General features: G+C 37.3%; 2 protein-coding genes, 1 long non-coding RNA gene and 1 pseudogene across 6 annotated transcripts; 2 read left to right on the top strand and 2 right to left on the bottom strand.

Moving 5' to 3' along the window:
* Positions 1-1847: 1847 nt before the first annotated feature.
* LOC306884014 (uncharacterized protein) lies at positions 1848-6617 on the bottom strand. 2 transcript variants are annotated; one of them, XM_079439605.1, is made up of 2 exons: positions 6536-6617; positions 1848-5087 (listed from the first exon to the last, which is right to left on the bottom strand). In XM_079439605.1, the coding sequence occupies exon 2, from the start codon at positions 5001-5003 to the stop codon at positions 3612-3614; it is 1392 nt and encodes a 463-aa protein (XP_079295731.1). In that variant the 5' UTR covers positions 5004-5087; positions 6536-6617; the 3' UTR covers positions 1848-3611. The 2 variants fall into 2 exon arrangements, with proteins under 2 accessions (XP_079295731.1, XP_079295730.1); XM_079439604.1 differs by lacking the exon at positions 6536-6617 and adding an exon at positions 5787-5922.
* A 991-nt stretch (positions 6618-7608) lies between these two features.
* On the top strand, positions 7609-15084 carry LOC306883845 (mitochondrial import inner membrane translocase subunit Tim23-like; annotated as a pseudogene). The gene is made up of 7 exons (XR_013785924.1): positions 7609-7695; positions 7946-8044; positions 8232-8322; positions 8461-8545; positions 12313-12370; positions 12491-12601; positions 14238-15084. The product of XR_013785924.1 is annotated as a mitochondrial import inner membrane translocase subunit Tim23-like (transcript).
* Positions 15085-15113: 29 nt separating this feature from the next.
* Positions 15114-24790, bottom strand: LOC306884013 (nuclear receptor coactivator 4-like). 2 transcript variants are annotated; one of them, XM_079439602.1, is made up of 10 exons: positions 24660-24790; positions 21676-21802; positions 20812-20952; positions 20476-20564; positions 20137-20245; positions 18786-18857; positions 18568-18699; positions 17429-18388; positions 16399-16491; positions 15114-16288 (listed from the first exon to the last, which is right to left on the bottom strand). In XM_079439602.1, exons 2-10 carry the CDS (start codon positions 21799-21801, stop codon positions 16283-16285), a joined length of 1728 nt encoding a protein of 575 aa, XP_079295728.1. In that variant the 5' UTR covers position 21802; positions 24660-24790; the 3' UTR covers positions 15114-16282. The 2 variants fall into 2 exon arrangements, with proteins under 2 accessions (XP_079295728.1, XP_079295729.1); XM_079439603.1 differs by lacking the exon at positions 24660-24790 and adding an exon at positions 23414-23713.
* Positions 24791-24925: 135 nt separating this feature from the next.
* LOC306884021 lies at positions 24926-27232 on the top strand. The gene is made up of 3 exons (XR_013785407.1): positions 24926-25042; positions 26128-26227; positions 26375-27232. It is a non-coding gene; the product is annotated as an uncharacterized lncRNA (long non-coding RNA).
* Positions 27233-27467: the final 235 nt, after the last annotated feature.

Below are 27467 nucleotides of genomic sequence, written 5' to 3'. Positions count from 1 at the left end.
TATTCTGTTGTAACTAGTGAAAAATGTAAATTTTTTGCCCTTGACTTCTGTGGGGATCTGTTATTGAGATATCAACTATTCAGTTTTGACTAGTATGTATTCCAGTTGTGACTAGTACATAATTTTTACTAGTACTAGTTAATCATTAGGTACTAGTACTTATTTTTTTAGATATTAGTACCTATTATTAGATACTACTTAATCATTAGATACTAGTACTTATTTATTAGATACTCTTACCTATTAAATAGATACTAGTTCTTATTTATTATACTAGTACTTTTTCATTAGGTACTTGAACCTACTAATTAGATACTAGTACTTATTTGTAACATACTAGCCACTTATTGATTAGCCACTAGCCACTAGACCCTAAAATAAAACACTTTATTTTAGGGTCTCTTAACTAGTTGCTTATTAGCATGCATATTACTAGAATATTAGCCATTTATTAGTAGTAATTAAGCACATATTAATACCTTATTCTACATCCCTAATCCTAGCCAATACCTAAATTTAACAACTACCTTACTAATTATTAATAAGCAGCAAATTAGGAATTTATTGAGGGAAAAGTTGTAGTTAATAGTGTTCCCTGTTCTAAAGTGTTACCGCTACAAGTATTTATTCAATAGATACATATTTTTTAGATCGAAATGTTAATTGAAATGTTAGTCAGATTTTTTTATTTTACTTGTAAAATATTTAATTACTCTAGTGTGGTCATTTGAATAGTCATAACATAAGACGAGTAAAAAAGCTAATCTGACTAGTAAGATGAGAATTACTAATAATTGTCAAAGATAGTAGTGTCTAAGAAATAAGTATAGTACCTAATGAATAACTAGTGGATATTAAATAGGTACCAGTATCTAATAAATACCTAATAAATACGTACTAGGAAATTATGTAATATTTATACAGATACTATCACTATAGTAATTAATTAATAGATGTTAATTGTAGATGTTATAGATATCTTAGATGTTAATAGATATCTTAATTCAAACAGATCATTACATTAACATGAGTACCTCTCAACCATCCAATCAGAGTTCACATGGTAATATAATACATTAATATACTGAATGAAATTGATTGTTAAGTAAGCCTAACTAGCTGTGTATGTTAGCGAATCTTGCTAATTGGTTACCATGAAAACTTTGGGTAAAAACAGGAAAAATAATAGGCTACTTCTCTTTTAAGAACATTGAGGTAAACATATGCCAATTTCTCCAGTTATTTTTCTTGCAGCTATATTTATTATTAGCTATTTTTATTCTTAAATACTAGTTTTGTATATTATAGTGACATTTTATTACAAAAGTGTTATTACAAAACTAATTTTCCTTTTTTTGTTTGTTTTTATTTAGTAATATTAATATCCATACTTATTATTAGTCATATTGATATATAAAAACAAAATTTTTGGCCAAATTGTGCAGCCCTACAAACAAGCAAAGCAATCGTGCAAAGGTCAGATATAAATTGTGGCTATTCCTAACGATGTTTGCTGAAGTGTTTGCGACACCGTCCCATAAATTGTCTTTTGCTGACATCTTTTGGCCGATGACAGAACTACAGGAGACAACTACAGGTGGCATTTTTAGCAAGGACTTCTTGCCGAGTCTATTAATAGGGCGACAAAATATATGCAATTAAATTGTAATATAATGAATTATTATTAGTAATCCATCTCTCAGTAAATGAGATTGTAAACTGATTATGTCACAACTAGACTGGTGTCTTATATCTGGGCCTTTTCATTTAAATGGCTGTAATTTAAATTACTGAACCATACTAATACTATAAAGCTTAAGGATATAGATTCAGATAGACCACTGATTCATGAACCAATTATTTATTACAAAAATGCAAGGCAGAACTCTTAAACTGTTATCTAATGGCAAACACAATACAAAAACATACATCTTTATATAAGATGTAGGTCTGCTGCATTGAGAGATGAAATATAGCTACAGCAATTGAAAAACAAATAACAAACTTAAATCAAAACATGACAAGTGTGGACAAGAGAGTGATAAACCTTATATTAATGGAAAGAATTAAAAACAATGGCAATAAAAGATCCATAAGACTGGGGGATATGACTTATGTTTTAAGAACAATGGGAATATTTAAAAACAACCAGGATCTCAAAAAACTATAGAGTACCAAGAGCTTTTTTTCTTTTTTAATAACATCATTCTGGGTGCAACAGTGTCTTCTGTGCTTCATACGAGCATCCCAACACTCCTCGACGTCTCATTTCCAGACACCATAAATGGGTTAGTAATTGCTATTCAATTTCCATTCAGATAGCAAATGGAGAGCAAAAGTCCAGACATGTATGAACATCGAACATGAGGCTGATTAAACACCTTTGATGTGCTGAACTCCAGGTCTTCCATGTTGCATTGAACAGTTTTGGTCTAAGATATTTCCGTGCCTCATTCGTTTGAGGTTTTAACCGGGAGATCCAGTCGCGTTCCAATTTCCTAAATATGTAGTGCTTCTGTCTATAAATACAATAGTGCAATGCTTGTTAAAATATGAAATCCCTTGGCTATTCTTTAACTTATGCAGATACAGAAAAATAAATCAGAACTTTTTTTTTTTTGCAACTGCAACTTTTTACACATATACAGCAGAAGTAAAAAGCACACATTTTGCGGGTATATTCTTTTCTCATATTCATTCAAGTGCACACACACACATTTATATGAACGATATTTTAAGTGCATCTGTACATATCCATGTCCAATAAGCATCTTTTTTTTATAAATACCCTCCATGGACACACTGGATTTCATATTTTGACAAAAGAACATCAAAGAGGAAATAAGTACCAAAGACAACATGTTGAGGAAACTAGTCAAATCCAGAACAATCAAAACACCCCAAAACACTTGTTAGTCCGGAGTCCATTTCCAGCGGTTTATACTGGAACTGTATACTTTTTTTTTTTAATATCCCATAAAAGGAAACAGCAAAACCTGTTTTTGTGGCTCCAGACTTGAAGCCTTGAACTTGTTGAAATTAGGTCACTAAATATAAATTACAGGAGAAATAACTGATTCAACCGCAGACTTAATGGAACAACGTTCAAGTAAATTGCATATAAATTTACTTCTTGCATACAAAAATCTGGTTTCCTACTAACACACTTGAATTTAATATTACCTTTGCCCCTCATCCCCATCTACTCCATTAAGTACTTTATTTTGGGTTCACAGATTCAGTGCAAGCACGACAAAAATAAGAAAAATTAAAATAAATAACGCCTGCATTGCCAATGCCATTCTCTGTTGATTTTCTTGTCAATACCTACAATTTCAGAGACAGCAATTTGGCTTGCAAATAAACCAAAACAAAAGGGAATGTCAACAGAAAAAAAACAAATTATATTAACAAAGGTGGCTACTATATCCCCTAAAATTGGCTAAAAAGGGTTATAATAATTACAATAATATTAAATTGAAACCACATAGCCAGTGATGCCACACCCAAATTATTCGCAAAATAAGAATGAGGGGTAAACAAAAACTAACCCAAAAAAAAAAAAAAAAAAATTCCTCATCAGCTAAGCCTCGACAGTTCCTTGGTCTTTCTCACTCGGACTCGTATTCCAGCGGGGCCACCTCATCGATGACCAGTTCCTCTTCGCACCTAACGTCTTCCTGTTTCGCAGACAGGCTCATCGCCGCGTGGACCTTCTTATGGCGCGAGAAGCTGGAGGAGTGAACGAAAGTTTTCCCGCACTGTGGGCACTTGTAGAGTTTTCCCGTAGCGTGCGTTTGCTGGTGCTGTTTGAGGTTGGAGAGCCGGACGAAGGTCTTCTTGCAGACGTTGCAGGCGTAGCACTTGTTGCTGGCGTGTGTGTGCTCGTGCCGCGAGAGGCTGGTGGTGTGGCTGAAGCGCTTGTTGCAAACTAGGCAGGGGTACGGCCGCTCCTCGTTTGGGAGGTACAACCTCTTCTTGCCCCCTTTACCGTGCTTGTTCTTCTTGCACAGGGTGTAGTAGTTGGGCTTGTCGCGGGAGCAGAGCTTCAAGCGGATCTTGAGGTCCGAGGACTTGTCGAGGGAGTCTTTGCCGTGTGTGTACGAGTTGAGCAGCTGTCTCACGTGAGCCACCTGGTGCTTGGAGAGTCCCGCGGAGTGGCTGAAGACCCTGTCGCATTGTGCACATTGGTACTGCTTCTCGACTGTTTTTTTACTCGTGCCGTGGCCGGATGGGAAACTGTGCTGGGTTACGATGGGAGCTGGGGTTGAAGTCGGGTATAATGGTCTGACGATCTTATCCAGGCCTTTTTTGTGGATCAAGCGATGCCGTGACAGACTCGAGCTGTGATTGAACGATTTTCCACATGTGTTGCATGTGTGCAGTCTCTTGGTTTTGTGGCACTTCTTGTGTATCGCCAAAAGCCGCTTGCCGTTGCACCGCACCCCGCATAGATTGCACTGGAGAGACTTTTTGCTGTCGCACAACTTGCTGAAATCTTTAGAGGAAGAGAGGGACGATCTATCCGAGTGTACGTGCAGATGGCGAGCAAGACTGGAGGAATGGCTGTAGCTCTTGCCACAGAAGCGGCAGTTATACGTTCTAGCATGAGACACCTCCTTCTCCCAGCAAATATCCGAAACGTCCTCTTCTTCGCACAACTGGCTATTCCCCGCTTCCGTGTGGTCGTTGAAGTCTGACTCGCTGCCCACCTCCTCCTCATGCGTCGCAATCAAATCTGGATCTACATCGTCACATTCTGGGTACACCGCTTCGTAAGGGACAAAGAACGTCTCATCCGGTTCCACTTTGACCATCTGATCAGAGGTGAAGCAGGCAGCCTCGTCCAAATCCTTTTTCACACAGGCTATAGTGAATTTGGAGCCCACCTCGGCCCACTTGACCACATATTCGATGGGCTGGGTGTCAAGTTCCACCGTGATGAAGTCTGCTCCTAAAGCGTCCTGCTCGGAGCAGGTCAGCTCTGTTTCTGTCTCTTCCATCAGAGCTGATCTTCACGGCCCTTCTGTTGTTTTCTCACTGGGGAGCTGCGACTATTCCAGGCTTAATTTACACCTCGGCAAATCCTAGTAGGAAACAAAAACAAACAAAAAAAAATCTTGAGTTTAATTAAACAGCAGGAATAATAACATGCCAATATTTGCCTTTTTTTTTAAGTCGATAATTAGTCTGCTCGACAGATTAACAGAAGTATCATTTTTTTTTAATTTTGAGTAAATATTGAGTAATATATAGATTTTTTTTTTTTTTTAAGGTCATGGGATAATATTACTACTTGTATATGCTTGACAGCATTACATTAATCTCAAGCGGGCCATTGAAAAAACTATTTATCCTGGAGACTCATGATCTATGCTGCAAGATATTTTACTTCCTCTTGCAAGATTCTTTTTAGGCTTATATGCATGAATACAGCATAATGAACCCTGAATATATCTGCACCGTTAACAACCATCAAGCAGACTTTTCCACGATTGCGAGTTATGAGATCCAATCAAGAACGTTCTGAAGAATCAGCCTTCCATTTAGAGAAGGTTCTACACTGACATTTAAGCTACAGCATGTTCTGAAGAATCACTCTGTCATTAGAGAACATTCCGTAGACATTTAAAGAACGTTCAGAAGAATCATTCCGCAGTTCGTTCGAAATCTGTCAAATCCGTCGGAACGCGATAATATGTCGAACTGTTCGCGCGCAGGGTATTTCCTCATCAAGTCTCGCCTCTTCGCGTGTTTTCGTTAGACTTATTTATTTATAAACTCACCTCCTCTGATCAATCGCGGCAAAATAAATCCATAGCAATCTACTTGAAACCTCGAAAATAAAGGGAAAACAGCCTTACAAAAACGTTACAACGATAAACAGGAAACACAACTGTGCAGAAACGGTGCATTCTGGGAAAGGATTAAATGGGGCTGCAACCGAGTGTGTGCCTTTTTAGACATTTAATTTTATCGCGTGATCAAGACATCTCAATACTAACATGTAGAAAGATCCACTCTGACCTTGTAATGGCACGGCAACATATTATAATGTCCAGGATTCATTCAGCACCGCCATAAAATTACACATATATTCAACACGATCACAGATGATGAGCGTATTTCTCGCACCGAGGCCCAGATACACACATACACTGAAACTCAATACAATGCATGTACTTTCTGTACTACCGCCAGCTTCTGCTGAAATAACTCGCTTTTACGGTCTATTATAATTACTGACCGTTTCAATGCATGCATGACAGAAGGCAGACAATCCGCGAGCACATGCACTCAATAAAATCGCTTAAGACACGGATGCATCACAATAAATGCACTTCTGAAAGAGCAGAGCCGAAGGTATTATTCTGGCATATGATCTCAGATGCATTTAAATTCCTCAACACAAGAAGCACTGCAATATTCTCCCAGAGCCTCGCCGCACTGCATTCGCTCATTAACCAAACGCGTCCACTGTTTAATTATTATGCACGTTTTCTAAGTCGGTGAATATGTTTTTGAAAGTAATTACCGAGCTTATAATGTGCTGTTTGGTCGTTGGAAATCGCGTCGGTTCTGCCGCACCTCTGTCATCATCTCACAGCCCTGGATGCGTCTATCATGTGGATGGACTTCCACTTTACACCCAAACATTATTATATTTAACAGAATAAACACTGTTCATAACAGTATGAATAAAATGTGACATACGCGAAATAATTATAAAGGACTGTAAAAAAAAAAAAAAAAAAAGATTTCCCTTTTTTAAATAAAATGCTCGTTTAACCACGACTAATTTATATTGATATATGTATTTTGATTTGATTTGATATATCGTTTTAAGCGCCAGAAAAAGAGCAACAGTAATCTGTTGGCCATATAAAATCGGAAAATACTAAAAAAAAAAAAAAAAATACACATAAATGCTAGAGTACATAAAAATATAAAATGTGTTGTTTTACTTAACTATTTTTAATAATAATATTACATGCTCTAACAACAGCATAAAACACATTATTTGATGTGTAAAATTAAAAAAGAGGGTCTGGAGTCGCTGAAACTTCTTACCTATATTCCTCTTCCTCAATAATAATGATTCTTTAAATAAACAAATATTTGTATTATTATTATTTGCAATTGATCATCTTCCTAAAGTTGTAAAATAAAAACAATTTCAACGCTAGACATTTATAAAAAGCAAAATAAATAAAAAGCGTCCCCTTTCATTAAAAGTATATGAAATTCCATTTAAAACGTTTCAGTAACAGGTTTCATACCCCCCTCTAAATACACAGTGATAGATATATAAATTCCATGCATTCATTTATATGAAACCTTTTTATTTCCGTTATTAAAAAAAAATTATCAGCTGCTGAATTCGCTTTAGTTTCACTTTCCGTATGTGTTTATCTGGCCAGAAATAGTTGCTGTCGCAAAAACTGTCGTGTATCCGCTTCAGTAAAGCTTAGCTTAATTTACTTTCAGTAAAGTTTATTTCATATTCATAGTTTGTCCACATCACCACACGGGTTATTATTATTATTATTAGATTATAACAGTATAAATGTTAAACGTGTGGGATTTGAGTGATGAGAGCTGTTTGTGATGGTTAGTTCAATGAACGTCGACAGCTTACTTTACGGCAAACAAGAGAAGCTTCGGGTGAAGCGTTACCATGCAGCGGTGGCACGAGTGAAAATACCGAATAATTAAACTATTTGATTGTGTTTTTGAAAAAAAAAAAAATAGACTAATTGCCAGCCAGAGTCCTTATTTGACCTTATTACTACTGACCTGCTAAGTTAAAACTCATCAGGGAAAAGATTACATTTGTTTTTCCGATGTTTGTTGGCTAACAGTAGCGCGCAGAACTATTCCTATAAGTTAGGCATAACTTTAAATGTTTAACTGAGTAAAAAGGTGCACGAACCTCTGAATCTAGACATGGATAATAATAAGGATCCATCCAGCCCAGGCTCAAAAAGTGCAGGAGGCTTCGGTCTGCCTCTGTATTCAAAGACTGAGCTCTCTGGAGTGCCATGTAAGTCTGCTATACTATATTACTAATGTACTTATGATTCAGTCGCTTACTAAAGCTGTTTTTCTTAACCGTGACAGGCATGAGTCCCCTCTCTCCATACCTTAATGTGGACCCCAGGTATCTCATACAGATGAGATCTCAGATGTTTGTAATATATGAGATTTAATGAATGATCATGTGCTCACAGGATACAGATGAGTTCATTTTGCCCACTGGAGCAAACAAAAGAAGACGCTTTGAGCTGGCCTTTTTTACTATTGGCGAATGTTGTATCACAGGTATCTTATCTCTTCTTCCTCACACATAGGTTCTCCTGCATCACACAGTCTCAGTGTTTGCTTTTAAATTATTTTGTTTGTAAATAATATGGATGATATTTGCAATTCACATTTTCTAAACTGTTACAACTCATACAGGTGCTGTGTTTGGGGCTGTAAATGGACTTAGAATGGGCTTGTCTGAAACCAGAAGCATGGCTTGGTCCAAACCTCGCAATGTACAGTGAGTACTGTAATTGTAGTTATGAAAGCTGTTAGTTAAGTTTACTATTATAAACTGCATATGGACTGCCACATACAGTATATCACAGAGGTGAGTACACCCCTCCCGTTTTTGTAAATATTTTATTATATCTTTTCATGTGACAACACTGAAGAAATGACACTTTGCTATAATGTAAAGTAGTGAGTGTACAGCTTGTATAACAGTGTAAATTTGGGGGGTCAGCCTGTCAGTGCTAAGACCATACGCCGCGCACTGCATCAAATTGTGCTGCATGGCTGTCGTCCCAGAAGGAAGCCTCTTCTAAAGATGATGCACAAGAAAGCCCGCAAACAGTTTGCTGAAGACAAGCAGACTAAGGACATGGATTACTGGAACCATGTCCTGTGGTCTGATGAGCCCAAGATAAACTTATTTGGTTCAGATGGTGTCAATGTGTGGTGACAACCAGGTGAGGAGTACAAAGACAAGTGTGTCTTGCCTGTAGTCAAGCATGGTGGTGGGAGTGTCATGGTCTGGGGCTGCATGAGTGCTGCCGGCACTGGGGAGCTACAGTTCATTGAGGGAACCATGAATGCCAGCATGTACTGTGACCATACTGAAACAGAGACTGGGCCGCAGGGCAGTATTCCAACATGATAACGACCCTAAACACACCTCCAAGACGACCACTGCCTTGCTAAAGAAGCTGAGGGTAAAGGTGATGGACTGGCCAAGCATGTCTCCAGACCTAAACCCTATTGAGCATCTGTGGGGCATCCTCAAACGGAAGGTGGAGGAGCGCAAGGTCTCTAACATCCACCACCTCCGTGATGTCGTCATGGAGGAGTGGAAGAGGACTCCAGTGGCAACCTGTGAAGCTCTGGTGAACTCCATGCCCAAGAGGGTTAAGGCAGTGCTGGAAAATAATGGTGGGCACACAAAATATTGATACTTTGTGCGCAATTTGGACATTTTCACTTAGGGGTGTACTCACTTTTGTGGCCAGCGGTTTAGACATTAATGGCTGTTTGTTGAGTTATTTTGAGGGGACAGCAAATTTAAAATTGTTATACAAGCTGTACACTCACTACTTTACATTGTAGCAAAGTGTCATTTCTTCAGTGTTGTGACATGAAAATATATAATAAAATGTTTACAAAAATGTGAGGGGTGTACTTGCTTCTGTGAGATACTGTAAGACATAAAATCATGCTTTAGTAAATCATAATTATTTGTATCATGTATCTCATAATTAAGAGTCACAATTTCAACCTTTTGTTTCACGATTATGACATATTATCTCATAATTTTGACTTTAAGACATAAGAGAAAATATAAAAACTATGATATAAAGTAAATATTTTTATTGATGTTTAACAAGGAGAAAACCTCACTAAACTTGAATTTCCTGAAATTACGAAATAAAATGTTGAAATTATGAGATGAAGTCATTGACATAAAAAGTAAAATTTCATAATTTCTCACAATTTCAGCTTTTTGTCATTTTTTTCTCTTTATCTCATATTTTGAGTTAGTATGTCATAATTTCAACTTTTTTTTTCTCTGTTTAGTATCTTATAACTCCAGCATTTGTCATTCTGACTGTCGTAACTATGATTTATTAAAGCATGTTTTTTTTCCATCTCTTGCGGAAAGGGGCTTCCATAGTATCTCTTTAATAATGTTTCGCAGAAAGGTTAAACGGGATTTTCCACTGCAGTGATGGTCTGTATTACTTCATTCTTTCACATCTTTCTACTACACCTTGCATGCGCTCATAAACGGTTAACCAGCAGAGGGCAGTGTTCACTACAGTGTGCACTATACCTTTCATAGGAACAGAAACAGCAGACGTGAATTTCCTGGTAAAGGTGGGGTCAGGTAACATTCCGTGACGTCAGTGGAGCTCGAGTCTTGAATGGGCAGATAAACCAAACTGCATTTCAGTCTCATGTTTCCTGTGGTTTGTGGTCCTAAACTAAAAAAAAAACCTAAACTCCAAAAAAAAAAAAAAAAAAACCCCACTCTTTCCCTCTATCTTTCTCTCCCTCCCTTACTAGCTTGTACTTATTTGAACAATGACTGAGACTTGGTGTTACGAGCACTTCCTCTGTCTGATTGCCTCTTCAAGATGAATCGCTTTTTGTATTCCCCAATTGTAAGTCGCTTTGGATAAAAGCGTCTGCCAAATGACTAAATGTAAATGCGATGCACCACATTCCACTAAAACCAGAGTCACATGCATTTTTCTTTTGAATTTAAATTGTGGTGTGGACAGTTGGTGGAATTTCATACTGGTTGTGACGTCACAAATTGGAGAAGAAAACAGAACAAGAGAAAAAAAAGCTATTGTATCAGTGAATGCCAAATCCAGAACCTCAAACCTTTAATCTGCCAGTATATATAAGAGAACTTGAAAGAATGTCAAAACAACAAATTATATGAAATCAATTCTGTGTTGGGAAAAAGATGCATGTACCCTTTTAAATCCAGACATGACCAATGTTGTATAGGCCAAAAATCAATATTGTAACATATTAAACATATGTTACACAAACATATTAAAACAAATGTCTGGACAGCTTCAGATGTTTTATTTTGTACGATTTATCCAGGATTTTTTTTTTAATCAAAAGTACATTTTTATAAAAATCAAAAGTACATTTAAATAATCTTTTACATAGTTGTATTTATAAATGTGTTTAAAAAGGTGTCATTTTTAAAGTCATAATTATGAAGGACCAAGTCAGAATTGTGAGATTAAGTCAAAGTTGACCAAAAGTAATTTTTTTTTGGCTCAATATTGACTTTTTGCCATTTTTTTTATTAGTAAAAGTATATTTAAAGTAGAATTTTTTATATATATATATATATATATATATATATAATTTTTTTTTTCTTCTTCTTTATTACAGTTTAATAAAACTGCAAGCTTATTTCAAGACTTGTGATTAAGACACAAATTTGAACCTGATATTACAACACTTGGTTCCTCTTCTGACAATGTTTGTATTTTTGCAGCCGTTGCAGACCTGAATACATGATTTGAGCAACAACTTTCAACAAGATTCAGCTTGATTACTTAACTTCTTAGCTTTCATATTACTAAATGCAACAAAAATAGCAATACACGGCTAGACATTGACATTTTCAATTAAAAAACTCTATTTTGTACATTTGTTTTCATTTAATTTCAATTTTTAGACTTTGTTTTTTTAGTTATCAATAAAGATAAGTTGTGACAGCTGTTTTAAATCAATAGCTCAAATACATCTGTGTGTACACACCTGTGTGACCCAAAGCATCATGTGGTCAAGGCTGCATTAAAACATGTTCACATGCAGTTCTTTACAAGTTATACAAGTACAGTGGGCCCAAGTCTGCCGCTCTACTGCTGTTACGTGCAAGACAACACAAAAGTGAAAAAGTGTTGTTATCACCCTGTCAAAATGTATTTTCTTAAAGACTGGCACAGGTCAAGGAAGTTGTTATTGAATGAGTCAGCCTTGAAAGTCCTGGTGCTGATTCATGTCTAATTAAGCAAAAATATGCATGTGTTTATTTGTTAAAAAACAGCAATACAAAGAAAAGCCTTACTGTTTAATAGACTAATGTGATTTTATGTAGCCCCTGGAGCCGTTTCCCAAGACCTACTTGTGTATTTTAATTGTGTTGTTCTCTATTTCTGTATATGGCTTGATGTTTTATAACAGAAGTCATTAGTGATTTAGGTTAATTGTGACTTTGTTTTAAACTCTTAATCTCCATTCTTCTTTCCCATTCAGGATCCTGAATATGGTGACCCGCAAGGTGCCACATGGCCAAACACATTGGGTTCATTAGGTGAGGGGCCCAAACTCAGACTCCTTCCCCCTCAAAATGAATCTCATCCATCTTTGTAGTAAGGTTAATGCTCATTTGAAACAGAAGGGTATTGGTGTACTGTGTGTGTTCACTGTTCAGCTCTGCTGTACAGTGTGTTTGGGGTGATCCTAGAGAAGGGCAGAGGGGCAGAGGACGACCTCAACACGATTGCTGCAGGAACCCTGACTGGTGTCCTCTACAAATCTCCAGGTAGATCATGTTTAATATGTTTATCACATTGTGTTATCTTTAAGAAGCAAGAAAAAACACCTCTTGTCAGCAGACTTAAGGGGGAGATGTACTTCCTTTTTCTGTGGAAAACAGAAGGGAAATTGTTCAAACTGATGACAAAAAACGCATTTTGCTTTCAAAAGATCTTTTATATAACAATAAATCAATAACAGTAACAGATGTTATTATATAAGGCTTAACACCAATATGTAGTCACTTTAGAGTTTGGAATATTATTTATTCAAACATCATTTATAGATTTTAAAATATGATTGGTTACAAGAATAAAATCACAACAAATATAAAATGCTTCGCAAAATATTTCTCTAGATACAAATATATTACCATTCAAAAGTTTGGGGACAGTGAGTTTTTTCTTGAAAGAAATTATTACTTTTATTCAGCAAGGATGTATCAGACTGATCAAACAATCACTGTTTCCATGAACACATTATGCAGCACAACCGTTTTTAACATCGATTATGATCAGAAATGTTTCTTGAGCAGCAAATCAGCATATTTATCATAATGATTTCAGAAGGATCATGTGACGCTGAAGACTGATGCTAAAAATTCAGCTTTACCATCAAACGAATAAAGTACATTTTGAAATATTTAAAGAACCTTACAGAATCATAACCATAGAGAATCGTTACAAAATAATTTCTCTATGTAGAAACCTGAATGTTGTAGTAAAACACTAATTTAGGTCATTGAAGGACATGGTTGATTAGAAACCCAAAATTTAATTGTTCCTGTAAGGAATGACCCAGGTGTTTTCCTGTAGCTGTGGAATGAATGCATTTTGAATGACGGCACAAAATAATTTCCCATCATTCTTTGCTGCAGAGTTCTTAGAAGGGAAGTTCCTGGACATTGCCTACTCTGCTGAAAAACATTTGGCAGGGTAAAGTGTCAGATAAGAGTTTTGTCAGCAATGCAGTTTGTGTTCGGTGTGTCACAAGATCAATCATAACTTTAGTTATCTCAGGTGTGTCACACATGCTAGTGTATATTCAAACATATTTACAAGTTCACAGGAAATGTGCATTGATCATAATGATGCTGTAAAAGCAATTACAGCATTTTTTACTGGCATGTGTTGCTGTTTTTCTGTTGCTTTGTTCTGCAGGTTTAGGGCATTTCTGTTTAATATTAACAGAAAATAGCCTTGTAGATGTGTAGCAACATGTCTACAAGGAAGAGTCCTTTTTTAAAGAGACAGAGCATTGTTATTTTGAAGCATTCCAGTGGACTCTGTGTGATGGGTGGGCTCTCATTGACTCACATTCTCTAGTTCATATCAAGCCTGAACTCATGCTGGGTGTGGAGTCCTCACACTTCTCAAAGCTCTATCGCTCTTCTCCATGTTCTGGGTCAGGCTGAAGTTAAGCTCCTCTCTATCTGTTTTATGCCACTGACATCTGTGAGACTGTCACTGGAGGTCAATGACCAAAACAGTATTCTAGAAGTTAAGAAGTTAAGCGTTATTACACAATTTGGTGAGAGTGATGAGTGCAACTTAAGGAAGAGAAGTTCGTCTAGAGAGAAATTTAGAGGAACTGCCATTTCTTGTTTTCACTTGTTTCCTAAATTCATGTTTGTTTTGTTGCAGGAGGTTTGCTGGGGGCAGCGCAGGGCGGGTTGGTTGGGCTGATGCTTTCTGGACTCTATTCTCTCTACAATAACTGGGACCATCTGAAGGGAAGCTCTCCTACCCGCTACTGAGCTTCTGTCGAGACACTCAACAAATTAGTCCAAAAATCGCCAATTCAAAAAAAACAATTGTTTCTTTCTAAATTCAATGTCCATTAACGTTAAAGCTAAGAAACGAATCGCACTTTGAGGCTTCAAAAATTCATGACAATCTCCTAAAAATATATAGTTTAATATTATGAGAGTTGTTTGAAACTAGTTATTAAAATCTATTTTAGACAAATGTTAAACTTAACTGTCCATATGATAGTGTCTATTAATGTAACTGATAGATTATCAGATGTGTGTGTATGTAATCTATAATTGCTGAAGTACCAAATAGTGCAGTCATTGCTTGTTTTCAGTGTTTGTAATACATTCAGCAATCATACAAACCTACTGTCTAGAATTTACCAACAGTAGTTATTTAAAAACGTTTGAACAAAACTAAAAACTTTGCACTAAAAATGGATAATGTGATTCTTTGTAGTAATATTTGGTAATTATGAATGTATGAAATGATACTTGGGCACATCGCAGAACGTATGCGTTTAACTAGAAGTAAATGTTTATCAATGTTGCTAAAAGTTATAAATCTGTGCTATAAAATTGGGTTTCTTTCTACATTTGTGTGTTCTGCATTTAGCCGAGTGTTCACTTAAATGAGGTTTACATGACCTTAAATGACTCATGGCATATTATTCTTTCTGTTTAGGTTCCTTTTTCTGTGAGAATAAACTGGTATTTTGTGTGTTAGGAAACAGAAACTTGAAATCTGTCACTTCATGACAAAAAACACATTTATATACTTTTATTCAGTTGACAAGGATTAAAGCATAAGCAATATTTGTAATTAACCTACATATGTGTGCAATACTGCAGTCCAACACTGGCACATGCTGACTTCTGGACTGTTAGTGATGGACCAAGTACTTGGTACAGAAACATTAAGTAAAGATTGGTACATAAGACGACGCAGGTTAATTTTTGAACTGTAGCCTTTTCTCTGCAAGTACAATGCATAAGTCATGTCTTACATGTTGACAGGGTGGTTAACAGCAGAGGCATCAAGCAGTATCAGTGGTTACTATTGGAGCAATTCAACTGGAAAAGAACTACAACATAGTGATTCTATGCTAAACACAAACACCACACAACAAACATCAGCTGCTGTAGCCCATGACACAGCAGAAATGCTGAACTTTGGTGGAATTATTTCCACTCGTACAGCAGGTGGACTGACAGCAAGCATTGCTACACATTCGATATCAGGCACGAGTTATCAGACATCTTGAGGTTCCAATAAAAGAAGTTATGCTATGTTTTGCTGGCGTTTTATATGCCACTAAAGTTTATAATATAATCATTGAAAAAGTAAAATAAATGACAAAGGAAGCTCATTGCATACTTGAGAAAATAGTAAAATTCTATATAAATATATATTCACAGAACTGATGGAGGAAATCATTCTCTGCTTTAGAGCATGTTTTCCTCCATATGTGCAGGACTAAGTTTTGGAAGATGAATAAAATGCTGTAACTGCGTGATTAAAATGAATATAGATTCATGTTCTTATTTCAGGTCATTCCAACCCCCCCCGCCTCCATAGGGAAAAAAATAAAAATTTATTTGTTTTGTATTCACCAATCTGGTCCATTTCCTTATGATTTCTAAATCAGATTACTGAATTCTAATATAAACACATTGGCCTCCACCACATTACTGGAATTTATCTGCGTTAAGCCAATAAAATGGCAAAATGACAGTAATTCCCCTACATTAACACTTCCTCAAGTGACGGTGTACCAAAAGCCTTGCCTCCTGGACAGGACCTTTAGTCCAGATCACCCTTTCAATCAAGAAGATTACAGAGAGAATGAATCCCTAAAGAGCATTGAAGAGAAACATTGTGCAATAATCAGCGATTAAGTAGCACCGGAATCAATAAGCCAATGGATGTTGCATTCATATCTGAAAAAGAGAAAATAGTTTTACTTCCTCTGAAAGCAAAAAAAAAACGGGTCTACTTTTTATTTTTTATTTTATTTTTTTAACTGTTCATATTTATTGTTTATTCTCACCCGTGTGGCTGCTTGATATAGCCACTTCTCATTGTCCCCATTGAGCTTCATACAGGAAAACAGGTCACATACTGTAGGTACGCCTAGCCTTTCCTGGAATAAAACACAGGAAAACATGCTATGAAGTGTATGCATATAATATATACATATGAATAATGTATAAGAAATAAATCATGTTTATGAAATGCACCACATTTTAAGTGACATTCTCAAACCCTAATACTATGGATGGAAAACCTAAGGGACAGTTCACTCATAAATACGAATTCTGTCATCAATTCATGTCATTCTAAACCCCTAAGGCTTTCATTTATTATTCAAAAACAAACTTAAGAAAATTATAGCACTCCAATACAGACTGGGAAAATCTACAAAACTTATCTTCAGAGCACTGAAGATAGCAATGTGCTGAAACATCTGCTATTTGTTTTTAACTCGCATGCACTCTGCACTTTTTGCACAATGCAATTGATTAAAAAAAAAGTGTTTTTGTAGACTTTTCCAATCTGTATTGGATTCAGTGTGCTAGCCACTTTCTTGTTCATTTATTGAAATACAAAAATTATATTTTTAATGATACCAGAGAGATTTCTGTTCCTTCATTGAAAGTCCAAGCAACTAAAACTGACACTTCAAAAAGTTCATAAAGATATTGTGTAAGTAATCCAATTTTGAGTCAAGCAAGTGTGGTTGAGCTTGCGTTTACCATATTTGATTCTGTGTGCGTGCTGATCAATTATACACGAATGAAGTTCTGAATTAAGTCTGTTTATCATTTAAAGCGATTGTGTCCCTTCAGAATCTTTATGAATTTTTTGGTGCCAAAGTTTTGATTGTGTAAAGTTTCAATGGAGGGACAGAAATCACTCAGGTTTCATTAAAATGACCTTTATTTGCACTTAGAAGATGAAAGAGTCATATGGGTTTGGAACAACATGAAGGTAATGGATGACAATTTACAATTTTGGGTGAACTATTCCTTTAATATGTTTATGTTGTGCAGCTGGGCAGCAACAGATATCAGCCTCACCTGGGCACTGGCCCGTTTGCGTAGAAGCCATTTGTCCTCCTCGATGTCTTTGCTGTCTTGCTCTTTAGTGTTCTCGCTCTTTGGCGTCTCAGTGGTTGTGCTTATGTGCTTCATCGTTGGCAAAAGCCAGTTCTGCAAAGGCTCCTGGACAGAGCTCTCAGAGTCTGAGGTTTTGGTGTACGGGGTCAGCCAGGCAGAGGGGGACGACAAGGAAGAGGACTTGGCACTGTTGCTCGGGTGCAGCCACGCCTCTAGGATGGCTTGAACCTTCTGCTGCTGCTCCTGCTGGTGGCTGGAGGCTTTGTTTGTGGCGTTCTTATTGACAGGAACGCCATTCTTATCTCGACCCTCTTTCTTGATGAGCCAAGCACTGAGGGCCTCTTTTCCACAGTTGTCGTCACAGACACATTGAGCATAGCTGACACAGGTATCGTTGGCTTTGCAGGTGGTCTCGATAGGGATGGTCTTGTGAAGCCACATCTCCATGGATTCTGGACTGGTGACTGGAGTGCTGGCGGTGGATGAAGGCGGAGTCTTCAGGCACTTGAGCTTTCCGAGGTTCTCGATTTCCACGGCAGTGGTGCGTGTGGCACAGCAAGAGCTGCAGTCGGATTTAAGCAGCCAATCGCTGGAGGAGAAGCTCTCATAAAAGGGTTTGATGATCTGCTTGAAGCGGTCAGCATCTGACACCGGGCTGGTTTTATCTTGCTTGACCGGGCTTGGGCTGAAGAGCCACTTGCTGAGTTCTTCTTCCTCAACAGCGTCATCCCATTTGTCCTGCTGGTCTTCCACCTCATCCATATTTAGGTCACGTTCCTCGATCATCTCAATCGAGAAGGTTGAGCTTCCGCTACAGGTTCGCTCACGAACTGGCAATTTCTCCTTCAGAAGCCACGAATCCAGGTCTTGAAGCTGGCCCCAAGCTTTTTGGAAGTCAAAGGCAGGTAACGGTCGCTCTTCCTGTAAAGTGGAAATAATATTTTTTTTTTTCAACTCTGTGTCATTTCCTAAAGACATAAATTTGACAGCAGTAGCACTTTAGCTACAGTCAAGTGAATAATTCAACGGTTCTCAAGTGGGTCACATCTGTTCTTATATCAGACCATAATCGCATGATGAAAAATAAAATAACAGTTTACCTGAGATTCCTTGGAAACAAGCAGCCAGTCCTGGGGGTTTGTGCTGAGCTGGTGTCCTACAGGAGCGCTGCTTACTGAACGGTCTCCGAGAAGCCACTCAGCCAGAGGTGTGGCCCTTTCAGAATCTAATTTCTAAGTAAACAAGATGGCTTTTTAACTTTGGATGCAAATTAATGAGCAGGAAGCTACACAAGCCATGTGCAATATCAAAAACAAACCTGTTTCTTGCAAGAAACTGGACAGTACTGGAGAAGCCATGATCTCTCAGAACAGTTTGAGGTCTCCGTGTGCTGCAGCAGAGAAGAGTTATGAATGCAGGTGCTTTGTGTAAGGGTGCACAGGTCTATTTATAGCAATGGTATGAGCACATAGTATTTTGACACGCTCTATTCTCTCCAGCTACACTGTGATCCTGTCAAAAGTCAACTGGACATTTCAATCCTATGTTAATAACCGGACCATGTCTACACCAGGCACAACGGCTTGAGGTTGTCTGCACTGAACAAAAGTGCAAGAAATCTCAGAATCAATTTGTACTGTTGTCGGAAGTAGTGTAATTGATGGAGCACATCAGAAATAGAACAGCATTGTTTCATATCCAGATTAGACGGATTATACTAGGCTCTGTTTGCTTTTGTTTGTGTCGTACCACTGATGTCAGGTGTAGACAGTGTCAGTGTATTCAAATAATTCAGATTTACAAAATGGTTTCAAATTTAACCTAATGAAAACAGTTTTGAAAACATGCTTTGATTTTTTGCATTAAACAGTTTTAATCTACTTGGCCATGGTGGAGGTTTGGTCAAAATGTAGTCAAATGAATTTAAGCCATTTCAAATTAAATATATTGAGATATATATTGATAAAAGGCTGAAAATACTGAGATTGACTGGGGTTTTAGTCCTTGCCATACTATTAAAAAAAACTTGCTTTTTGAATTTCTTACTTTTTACAGCAATCAATTTATATTAAAGGAAAACGCCACCATTCTTCCATATTTCAATATGTTCTTCCCCTAACTTAGACGAGTTGATGCGTACCTCTGCTGTCTCAGTGCATGCACTCAATCCCTGTAGCGCGCGGCACCACTATGCTAGCGTTTAGCTTAGAAGAGCGCTTCGCAGCACTTCGACCTCGGCGCAGTAATATCATCACTCCTGAGGTCGAAGTGCGGAGGGGGAGTTTTCAGGAGTGATGATATTACTGCGCCCAAGTCGAAGTGCTGCAAAGTGCTCTTCCGCCATATATTATAGTCATCATTTTTATCCGCTTAGAAAATCGCCACTGTTTATTTTGTGTCACCATACTTACTCGTGTAACCACTCATGTAACCGTCTTTAAATAGGGAAAACATGGAAGTGTTTGGTAGCTTCTAATTTCATCCGTTTGGATCCTATGGAATGAATGGTGCTAAGCTAAATGCTAGCATAGTGGCGCCATAGACGGGAGAGGTACGCATCAACTCGTCTAAGTTGAGGGAAGAACATATTGGAATATGGAAAAACGGTGGCGTTTTCCTTTAACTACAAGCCTTCATGTCCAAGTCTGCAAATCAGCAATTCCACAAACCTGGGTAGAAATGGTCCCAAAGGATGTGATAGCCTGGCGCAAGCTGCGTGCATCTGCTTGGAAACTCATCTCTGGGCTTTCGTCAGGAGTCATATTGAGAGAAGAAAGCCTGGAATGACAAAAGTTGAGTTTTACACCCGTTATTATCCAAGACATTTTCATCATCTACATAGACATTTTTGTGTTTGCAAATGATTGTAGACTGTTTGGAGATTCACAGGGAGATTTAAACCACTACATTACCTCTGTTGACCATCTTGACATGTAAACAGTCATTTAACACATGTGGAGCAGATACACAAAACCAAATCCTTCTAGAAAAGTCGATCTGGTTCTTACTTTTCCAGGCAGTCGGTGAGCTGGGTGGCGAGATTGTTACTACTGGAATACTCCAGCTGATGAATGAGGATGTCAAACTGGCCTTTGAGCTGTAAGAAACATAATCATTTCAGCTTTACAGTAACTCGAGCAGAACAGCTTCACTTCTCCTTTAGTTTCAGAGTCAATATTTAGATTACATTTCTCAGAATTATTGCTTTGTAATACAGATCTCAAAGTGATTGTTTTATTTAGTCAATACTAAAATTTAAAAAAAGAAACGATACCAGTATTTCTTCAATAACAGCTCAATTTTCTTCAAACTGAAAATGCTCAGTAAAATCCCTTTAAACTCACCAAATGCAGCTGCTGTAGCTGCTGATGTAAAGTTTCTCCTTTGAGCTGCTCCACCAGATCAATCTGCTCCAGCAGCCAGACCTCACGAGAGCGAAGGATCTCCAGATGTCTACTGATACAGCTGTGCAGCTGAGACTTCACCTGCGAGTAAGCAGAGGCACATACGTGTGAGTCCTGACGTGTCTGCCTTTGATATGAAAGCGCTCAGATGCCAAGCAGCTTTTAAAACTCCAGCTGTGGTGAATAAGACGGCCCTCCTCCTAAACCGCTGAGGCACAGCCTGCAACAATCTGAAGTCTACAATAATAAAAACAGGGTCCTTATTCATTTAAAACAGAGAAACATTATTATACTCTGATCCATGCAGCTGTTTTGAGAGATTATGGGGAAACCCATTGAGGTTTCTCAATAAAGCTTAAGTGAATGAGTGTAAATCCTATATACTTGCCTACAATTATTTTTGAGACAATCTCTCAATTGTTAAAACATCTGAGCTTGTTTAGCTGTGGTCTCCTTTTAGACTACCTTCATCTAAATAGTCATTATTACCTGTGCTTGTGAGGTGTGACAAATTATGTCATATGCATGGATGTTTTCTTATGTTTACAACACAAACAAGAAAATAACATCTCATTGTGCACTAAATGAACTTAAAGCACATTATGAAGCCAGTCAGTGTTCACACCCATTAGAAAAGATTAAGGCGGTATGAAGAGATAAATGATGTTTATAACTAAGTCTCACTAAACGCATGATTTAAGAGTTAAGTATAGAAATAAAAGATTAAAAATAGGCCAGTACTTCATATCTTTACTCTGACACCGAAAACATGCAGGAGAATAAAAAAAGGCAGCTGTATCTCACCTCTCTGGAGTTGCTCCTAAGCTGAACTTCAGCTTTGATGACCCCAACGATAGCCTCATCCAGCTGGGCCCGGGCCTGAATGCACTGCCTGAGGGCAGCCTTCTCTTTCTGCCCCACGGGTGACATGCTGCGGACAAACAAAACACACCAGCTCAAATCAATCGCTTTGTTCTCTATTCTCAAATGACTGCTTCCACGCAGTATTCACCCAGACATGACCATTTGAAATGTTACCAACCAAAAGGTTTTGGGATACAATTAATGTTCCAAATAATAATAATAATTAAAAAAAAAAATTATGATGTTCCACAGAAAAAATAAATTCATACAGGTTTGGAATGAAATGAGGGTAAGTTAATGATTATTTTAAATATAGCATAACTGCATTTCAGTGTTTCCTCTTCAATTGGGTTTACATTTAAAAATTGTTTATGGTGGCAATATTTGTAACAATTAGTTTCTAGCAATAAAATAAAACGCACCTTGAAAGAGTTATAGTTTGACTGAGAAACATCGATAATTGGTCTGATTGTTAATAACCTGCTGGCCAACTATCTTTTTTGTAAATATTGTAAATATATTTCTTTATTGTAACTTCCATTATTTATAAATAAATTGAGTTATATAGAGTACCAATCAAACGTTCAGATACACTTGACTGAGTTTGTTTCTCATAATCTTAAAAATATTTTGATCCAAAGGATTATGCTTAACTACTTGAAATATTTTTGCAGATAAATAGAAATCTTGATTAAATGTTTTTTTTTTACTTGAGTTAGACAGGGAAAGAAAACAGTTATGCTTCCAGCATTTATGTGAACTCAATACTTTTCAATGCACCTTATAAAGTATGGTATAAAACATGACACGCATTCATTCAAACGCTTATTTTTTTCATAGTTATAGAGACCTTACGGTTATTATAATTTGGTGCAGAAAATACTCATACTCCGGGATAAGTTTGACAGTGCAAACCTTTACTGCTAGTATAAAACCCATATCAGCCTACTTCAGCGGTGGCCTTTTTCCTGTGAACTCAAAGCCTCTCTGACATCCTGTGAATGTCTCAGTGTGTCAGTAACGATATGTGCCTGCCAAACTTCATACAATATACAGCTGACAATGTCTCAAGGGCAACATACTTAGATTCCTGGAAACTTTGTGCAAAACAAAAACTAAACTTGACCCAGCAAAGGGGGAAAAAAAACTAAGTGTACACACCCAACAGGGAGAGCTATTTGGTGCAGCTCTTATCAGACAGCAATTATTTTAATCTAAAAAAGAAAAACCTAATGACTGGCTGAGGGTGCAACAGTAAAAACATTTTATGCAATGACAGCCAATCTTTGAGGAGCAAAAACCCACTCTCCACAGATCTAAAGCTTTCTATCGTGACCGTGTGCATGGATTATAAACCAGAGGAACAGGAAACAAGACCATATCTGGACATTTCAATTAAAACAACTTCATCTAACAAATATTTAAGAAAATACCATAGTACTACCATAATGCATGTTAAAAAGGCATGCAAGTACATGTCAAAAACCAATAGTAACACCAAGGTAGCCTACTTTTTCTTTAGTGTGCGTAAAGCCACGCATACAGGTATTTATTAGAGATTCACTATTTGTAATAATACAACAATACAGATGCTAGTGATGAAATGAAAAGCCATTTCCTTTACAACTAATCTAGGTTTACTTAAAACATCAAGTCAAACTATAAATTCGGTTCCTACCTCGTCTTGTCTTATGCGATATACAACGGCCGTCAATGCAATCCGAGAGTTAGTTCTTTTATTGTGATCAGATGAAAGTCTAATTGTTCTCGAGGTTTATATTTGCTCGCGCCGCAGGCACCGCCTCTATCTGCCTCCACTGGAGCCGACCGATCCTGCACGTACACGGGGGCCCACTCACAGGGGCGCGCGACACACGACACGGTCACAATACAACGCACTCCACTTCCAGAAGCGACCCCAAAAACACACGCACAGCACAATCTGAAATACACTACGCCCCCTGCTTGAACTTCTGTTCATAAGAAATATAAAAGAGGAACTGAAACTTCAGTTAAATGCTTACACTTCTATTTCTATGCTTACCTCTTAAATAGTCAAAAAATAAATGCAAAAATGCTGATTTCGGACCTAAAACTTGAACTTCATATAAGAGTTTGCAGATTTAGAAAGGCATACACCTCTCTAGTATCACAGTTCAAAATGTCCAAACTGACATTAATAGGCACATTTAATCTTATTTCAAGGGAATTTCACTAGAGATAATGTATGTGATAGTGAAAATCACAACATGTGGTACTCTATAAACAAATACAGCATGAATGTCAGTCCAAATTGAGTTAAACGATGCAGCAAAGACAACATATGTATGTCAACAAATAAACCCCCATTTGAGTATGAAGCAATGTTTAGATGATGGTGAAAATCTTCAAGCTAGGCTACCTCCTTGTTTTTATAACTTAATGACTTTGATTACTTTTATCTGCAATCCGCTAACTTTCACTAACCTGAAACTGCTTGCAATGACGAAAATCTAATGGTTGATTTATAACATTACGTAACTTTTGAATACATGCAACGCTTACACTTTATCAGGATATGAGCATTGCATAAAAAGCTACACAAAACCAAGACTGAATATCTAAAGCGGACACTGAAAATATATCCCACAGATCGCCAGTCTGTAGCCCCCTTTATGAGTCACACTGTGAACTGATATCAACTCATTAAAAAAACTTTTTTTTTTAACTTGTCATTAAAGCGATTCTCGGATTAAGTATACATTTGTCAAGATCTGAAATATTTCACCGTAACAATACAGAAGTCTAATATTTTACAAATATAGTGAGCTCGTGCACTCACCGTCCCCCACTAACCCAGATTAACATTGCGACGCCGCATTAGCTACAAGTGAAATTATTTCTCAAAACAAATATGTCATTGTGGAGACTCGATGTAGACATACCTGGACTAGCTGGTAACCTTGTATGGAAACGAAGGTGATGTTAATATAATAGGCTTCTGCGAGAAAGCAGTTCCTTCCTTCGTGCGATATGCTACCAGCGAGGCTAATGTCAAAAGAGAATGTCATCTCGCGATACTTCTTCTTATAATTATTGGTTTTATGGTGGAGATCTCGCGATACTATTACGGTCTCCGTTTTTGTGAGATGGGTCTCGCTGCAGCCTGCGGTGGACATCCAACCCCGCCCACATCCAAGCGTGACGTCACAAGCCACGCCTGTGTCCAAATACGTCACATACCTATTATTTTGCACCAGGAAAAAGCATCGACAAGAAGATAAGCCTAATTGTTTGCAAACCGAAGCAAAAGAAGTTTGCTGTGTTGGTAAGTAAAAAAAAAAACATATTTTGTCTTTAGGAAGACTTAAAACGTTGACAACTTGAATGTTTGTGTGCATATGTAAACAACAGTTCAGCATGCTTATGTGTTTTGAACTGTACACAGGCACGTTATTACTTAGATATCACTAACATTATGTATATATATATATATATATATGTGTATGCATGTTTGTTTGTGTGTGTGTGTTATCCAGCAAGAAGTGAAATGATGTGGTTCCTCAACCAAGATACTGTGCAAGGGTTCTGTGATCAGTGTCATTAAAATATCATGTGTATGGGGAGAGATGAATACATATGTGAGAGGGATAGAGTGTGTATATGAGTAGGTAAGAGTGTTATTTAGCTATTATAAAAAAAGGGTTATTAAAAAAATTGCACATTCAGTTAGTTCATTTTATGTCACAAAAAAACAGTGCACTATATATTTATTAGTGCACTGATTCTTACAACATATAATGAATGTTGAGTTAATGTGCAAATTTTATAACACTCATCTCACCCACTCACAGATATGTACTTACCACCCCACACACACACACACACACACACACACGTGTTGGGTTTCCATGTTTTATGGGGACATCCCATAGGCGTAATGGTTTTTATACTGTACAATCTGTATGTGCTATTGCCCTACACCAACCCTACACCTAAACTTAGTCCTCACAGGAAACATGCTGCATTTTTAGATTTTCAAAAAACTTTATGCTGTATGATTTATAAGCTTGTTTCCTCATGGGGACCAAAAAATGTCCCCACCAGATTAAGATTTACTGGTATTACTATCTTTGTGGGGACATTTGGTCCCCAGGACGTGATGAATACCAGGTGCACACACACACACACACACACACACACACACAAAAACACTCACTCACACACAGATGATATTTTAATGATATACTGTACACTGATCACAGTTCCCTTGCACAGTAACTTGGTTGAGCAACCACATCATTTCACTATGAATTGCAGGATAACTCTGTGTTTGTGACATATTATCTTTGTATTATTCTATATGAATGGAAAGATCACATAATGATTGTCAATCTTTGTCATGTTTTACAGCATTCTACACATTTTTGTTCCTAGCCTGATGCAGAGCAGTTCTGCCGGGATGAGGTGTTCCTGCTGCAGTTTCATCAGTAAAGAAAGGTCTGGAGGAACGGTGGGAGCATTTCTCTAGATACTGTAGTGATTGATTTTTGTTGTTTAAAATCATAAATATTCTTGTATGCAAAATGATGAGGTAAATACTATTTAGTATGACAAATATTTAGTGGACCAACACACATGTATTCTGTATTTTTAACAGGAGTGCCAAGAGGACATAAAGTGGAAGTTTGTAAGAGACATTGGCCCAGTGTTGTGCTGGATACAGAGTCACCGTGAGTTATTCTGTGGGGAGGTGAAAGGGCCTGCTTTACTCCAGATGGATGGTAAAAATCAACAAAATGCCATCAAAGACTACCTGGGTTCGAATCAGATGAAGCAAGAGATGTCTTTTTATTAATCTCTCAGGACCTGCAGTGGGACATTCACATTCACACGCTCCAAGAACTGTACTTATCCAGAGTGAGCAAAAGAGCTGGTAAAATCACTCTGGACCCCTCACACCCAGCACACTCCCTCTTTGAACTGTTACCGTCTGGTCGACGCTACAGAGCTCTGAGCACCAGAACGACCAGACACAGAAACAGTTTCTTCCCTCAGGCCATATCTACCTCACAAACAGTTAAATGTTCTCCCCACTGTGCAATAAAACATGTGCAATACCAAACTATCCATACTTATATTTATTATACATATGTTTTTGATTTAATATATCATACATCTATCCACATTCCCTTGCATAATTTGTATACAGCACATCTGTACAATACAATATTCTGATTGTTTGAGTATCTGCAGGAGCTGGACACATTCATATCAAATTGTGTTGCTGAACAAGGCTTGAAAGTCCATGCCATGTTTCTGTGAATAATCTAACAAGGCAAGGAATCTTTCTGTGTAGTTTGTGTGTCTGTGTACTGCATTTCAAGAACTGTTTATCTGATCATTCAGCTGTTCATTTATAATAGTTTAAACATATCTCTTATAGAACATATATTTTGTAAAAAAATGTATTTAGTTATTTTTGTAAAATAATAAATATAAAAATACCTAATGAATCAAGGGATGTCTGTTTGTTCATCTTTAAATATGTGGAGGACCTGGACACACTTCATATGAAGTTGTGTTGATGAACAAGGCCTGAATGTCAATGTCATGTTACTTGTTATAATCTATCAACGCAAGCAATCTCTGTTCAGCAAATGTATGTGTCTCCTACTGCATACTGTATGGAGAACTGTCAATCCTTTCATTCAAATGTTAACACTTGATAAGTGGAACAACACATCTTTATA

This window comes from Barbus barbus (genome assembly GCF_936440315.1).
Source record: "Barbus barbus genome assembly, chromosome: 18".
Classification (NCBI taxonomy): domain Eukaryota; kingdom Metazoa; phylum Chordata; class Actinopteri; order Cypriniformes; family Cyprinidae; genus Barbus; species Barbus barbus.
Note: the sequence above shows the minus strand (reverse complement) of the source record. Positions and strands in the feature narration are given on the sequence as shown.

Coding starts and splice junctions, on each gene's coding strand:
- LOC306884014 (XM_079439605.1), bottom strand. CDS start 5,003: ATGGAAGAGACAGAAACAGAGCTGACCTGCTCCGAGCAGGACGCTTTA.
- LOC306884013 (XM_079439602.1), bottom strand. CDS start 21,801: ATGTCACCCGTGGGGCAGAAAGAGAAGGCTGCCCTCAGGCAGTGCATT. Junction 20,953..21,675: donor TTAGGAGCAACTCCAGAGAG/GTGAGATACAGC, acceptor GCTTACTCGCAG/GTGAAGTCTCAGCTGCACAG. Junction 18,389..18,567: donor TTGTTTCCAAGGAATCTCAG/GTAAACTGTTAT, acceptor TCCACTTTACAG/GAAGAGCGACCGTTACCTGC.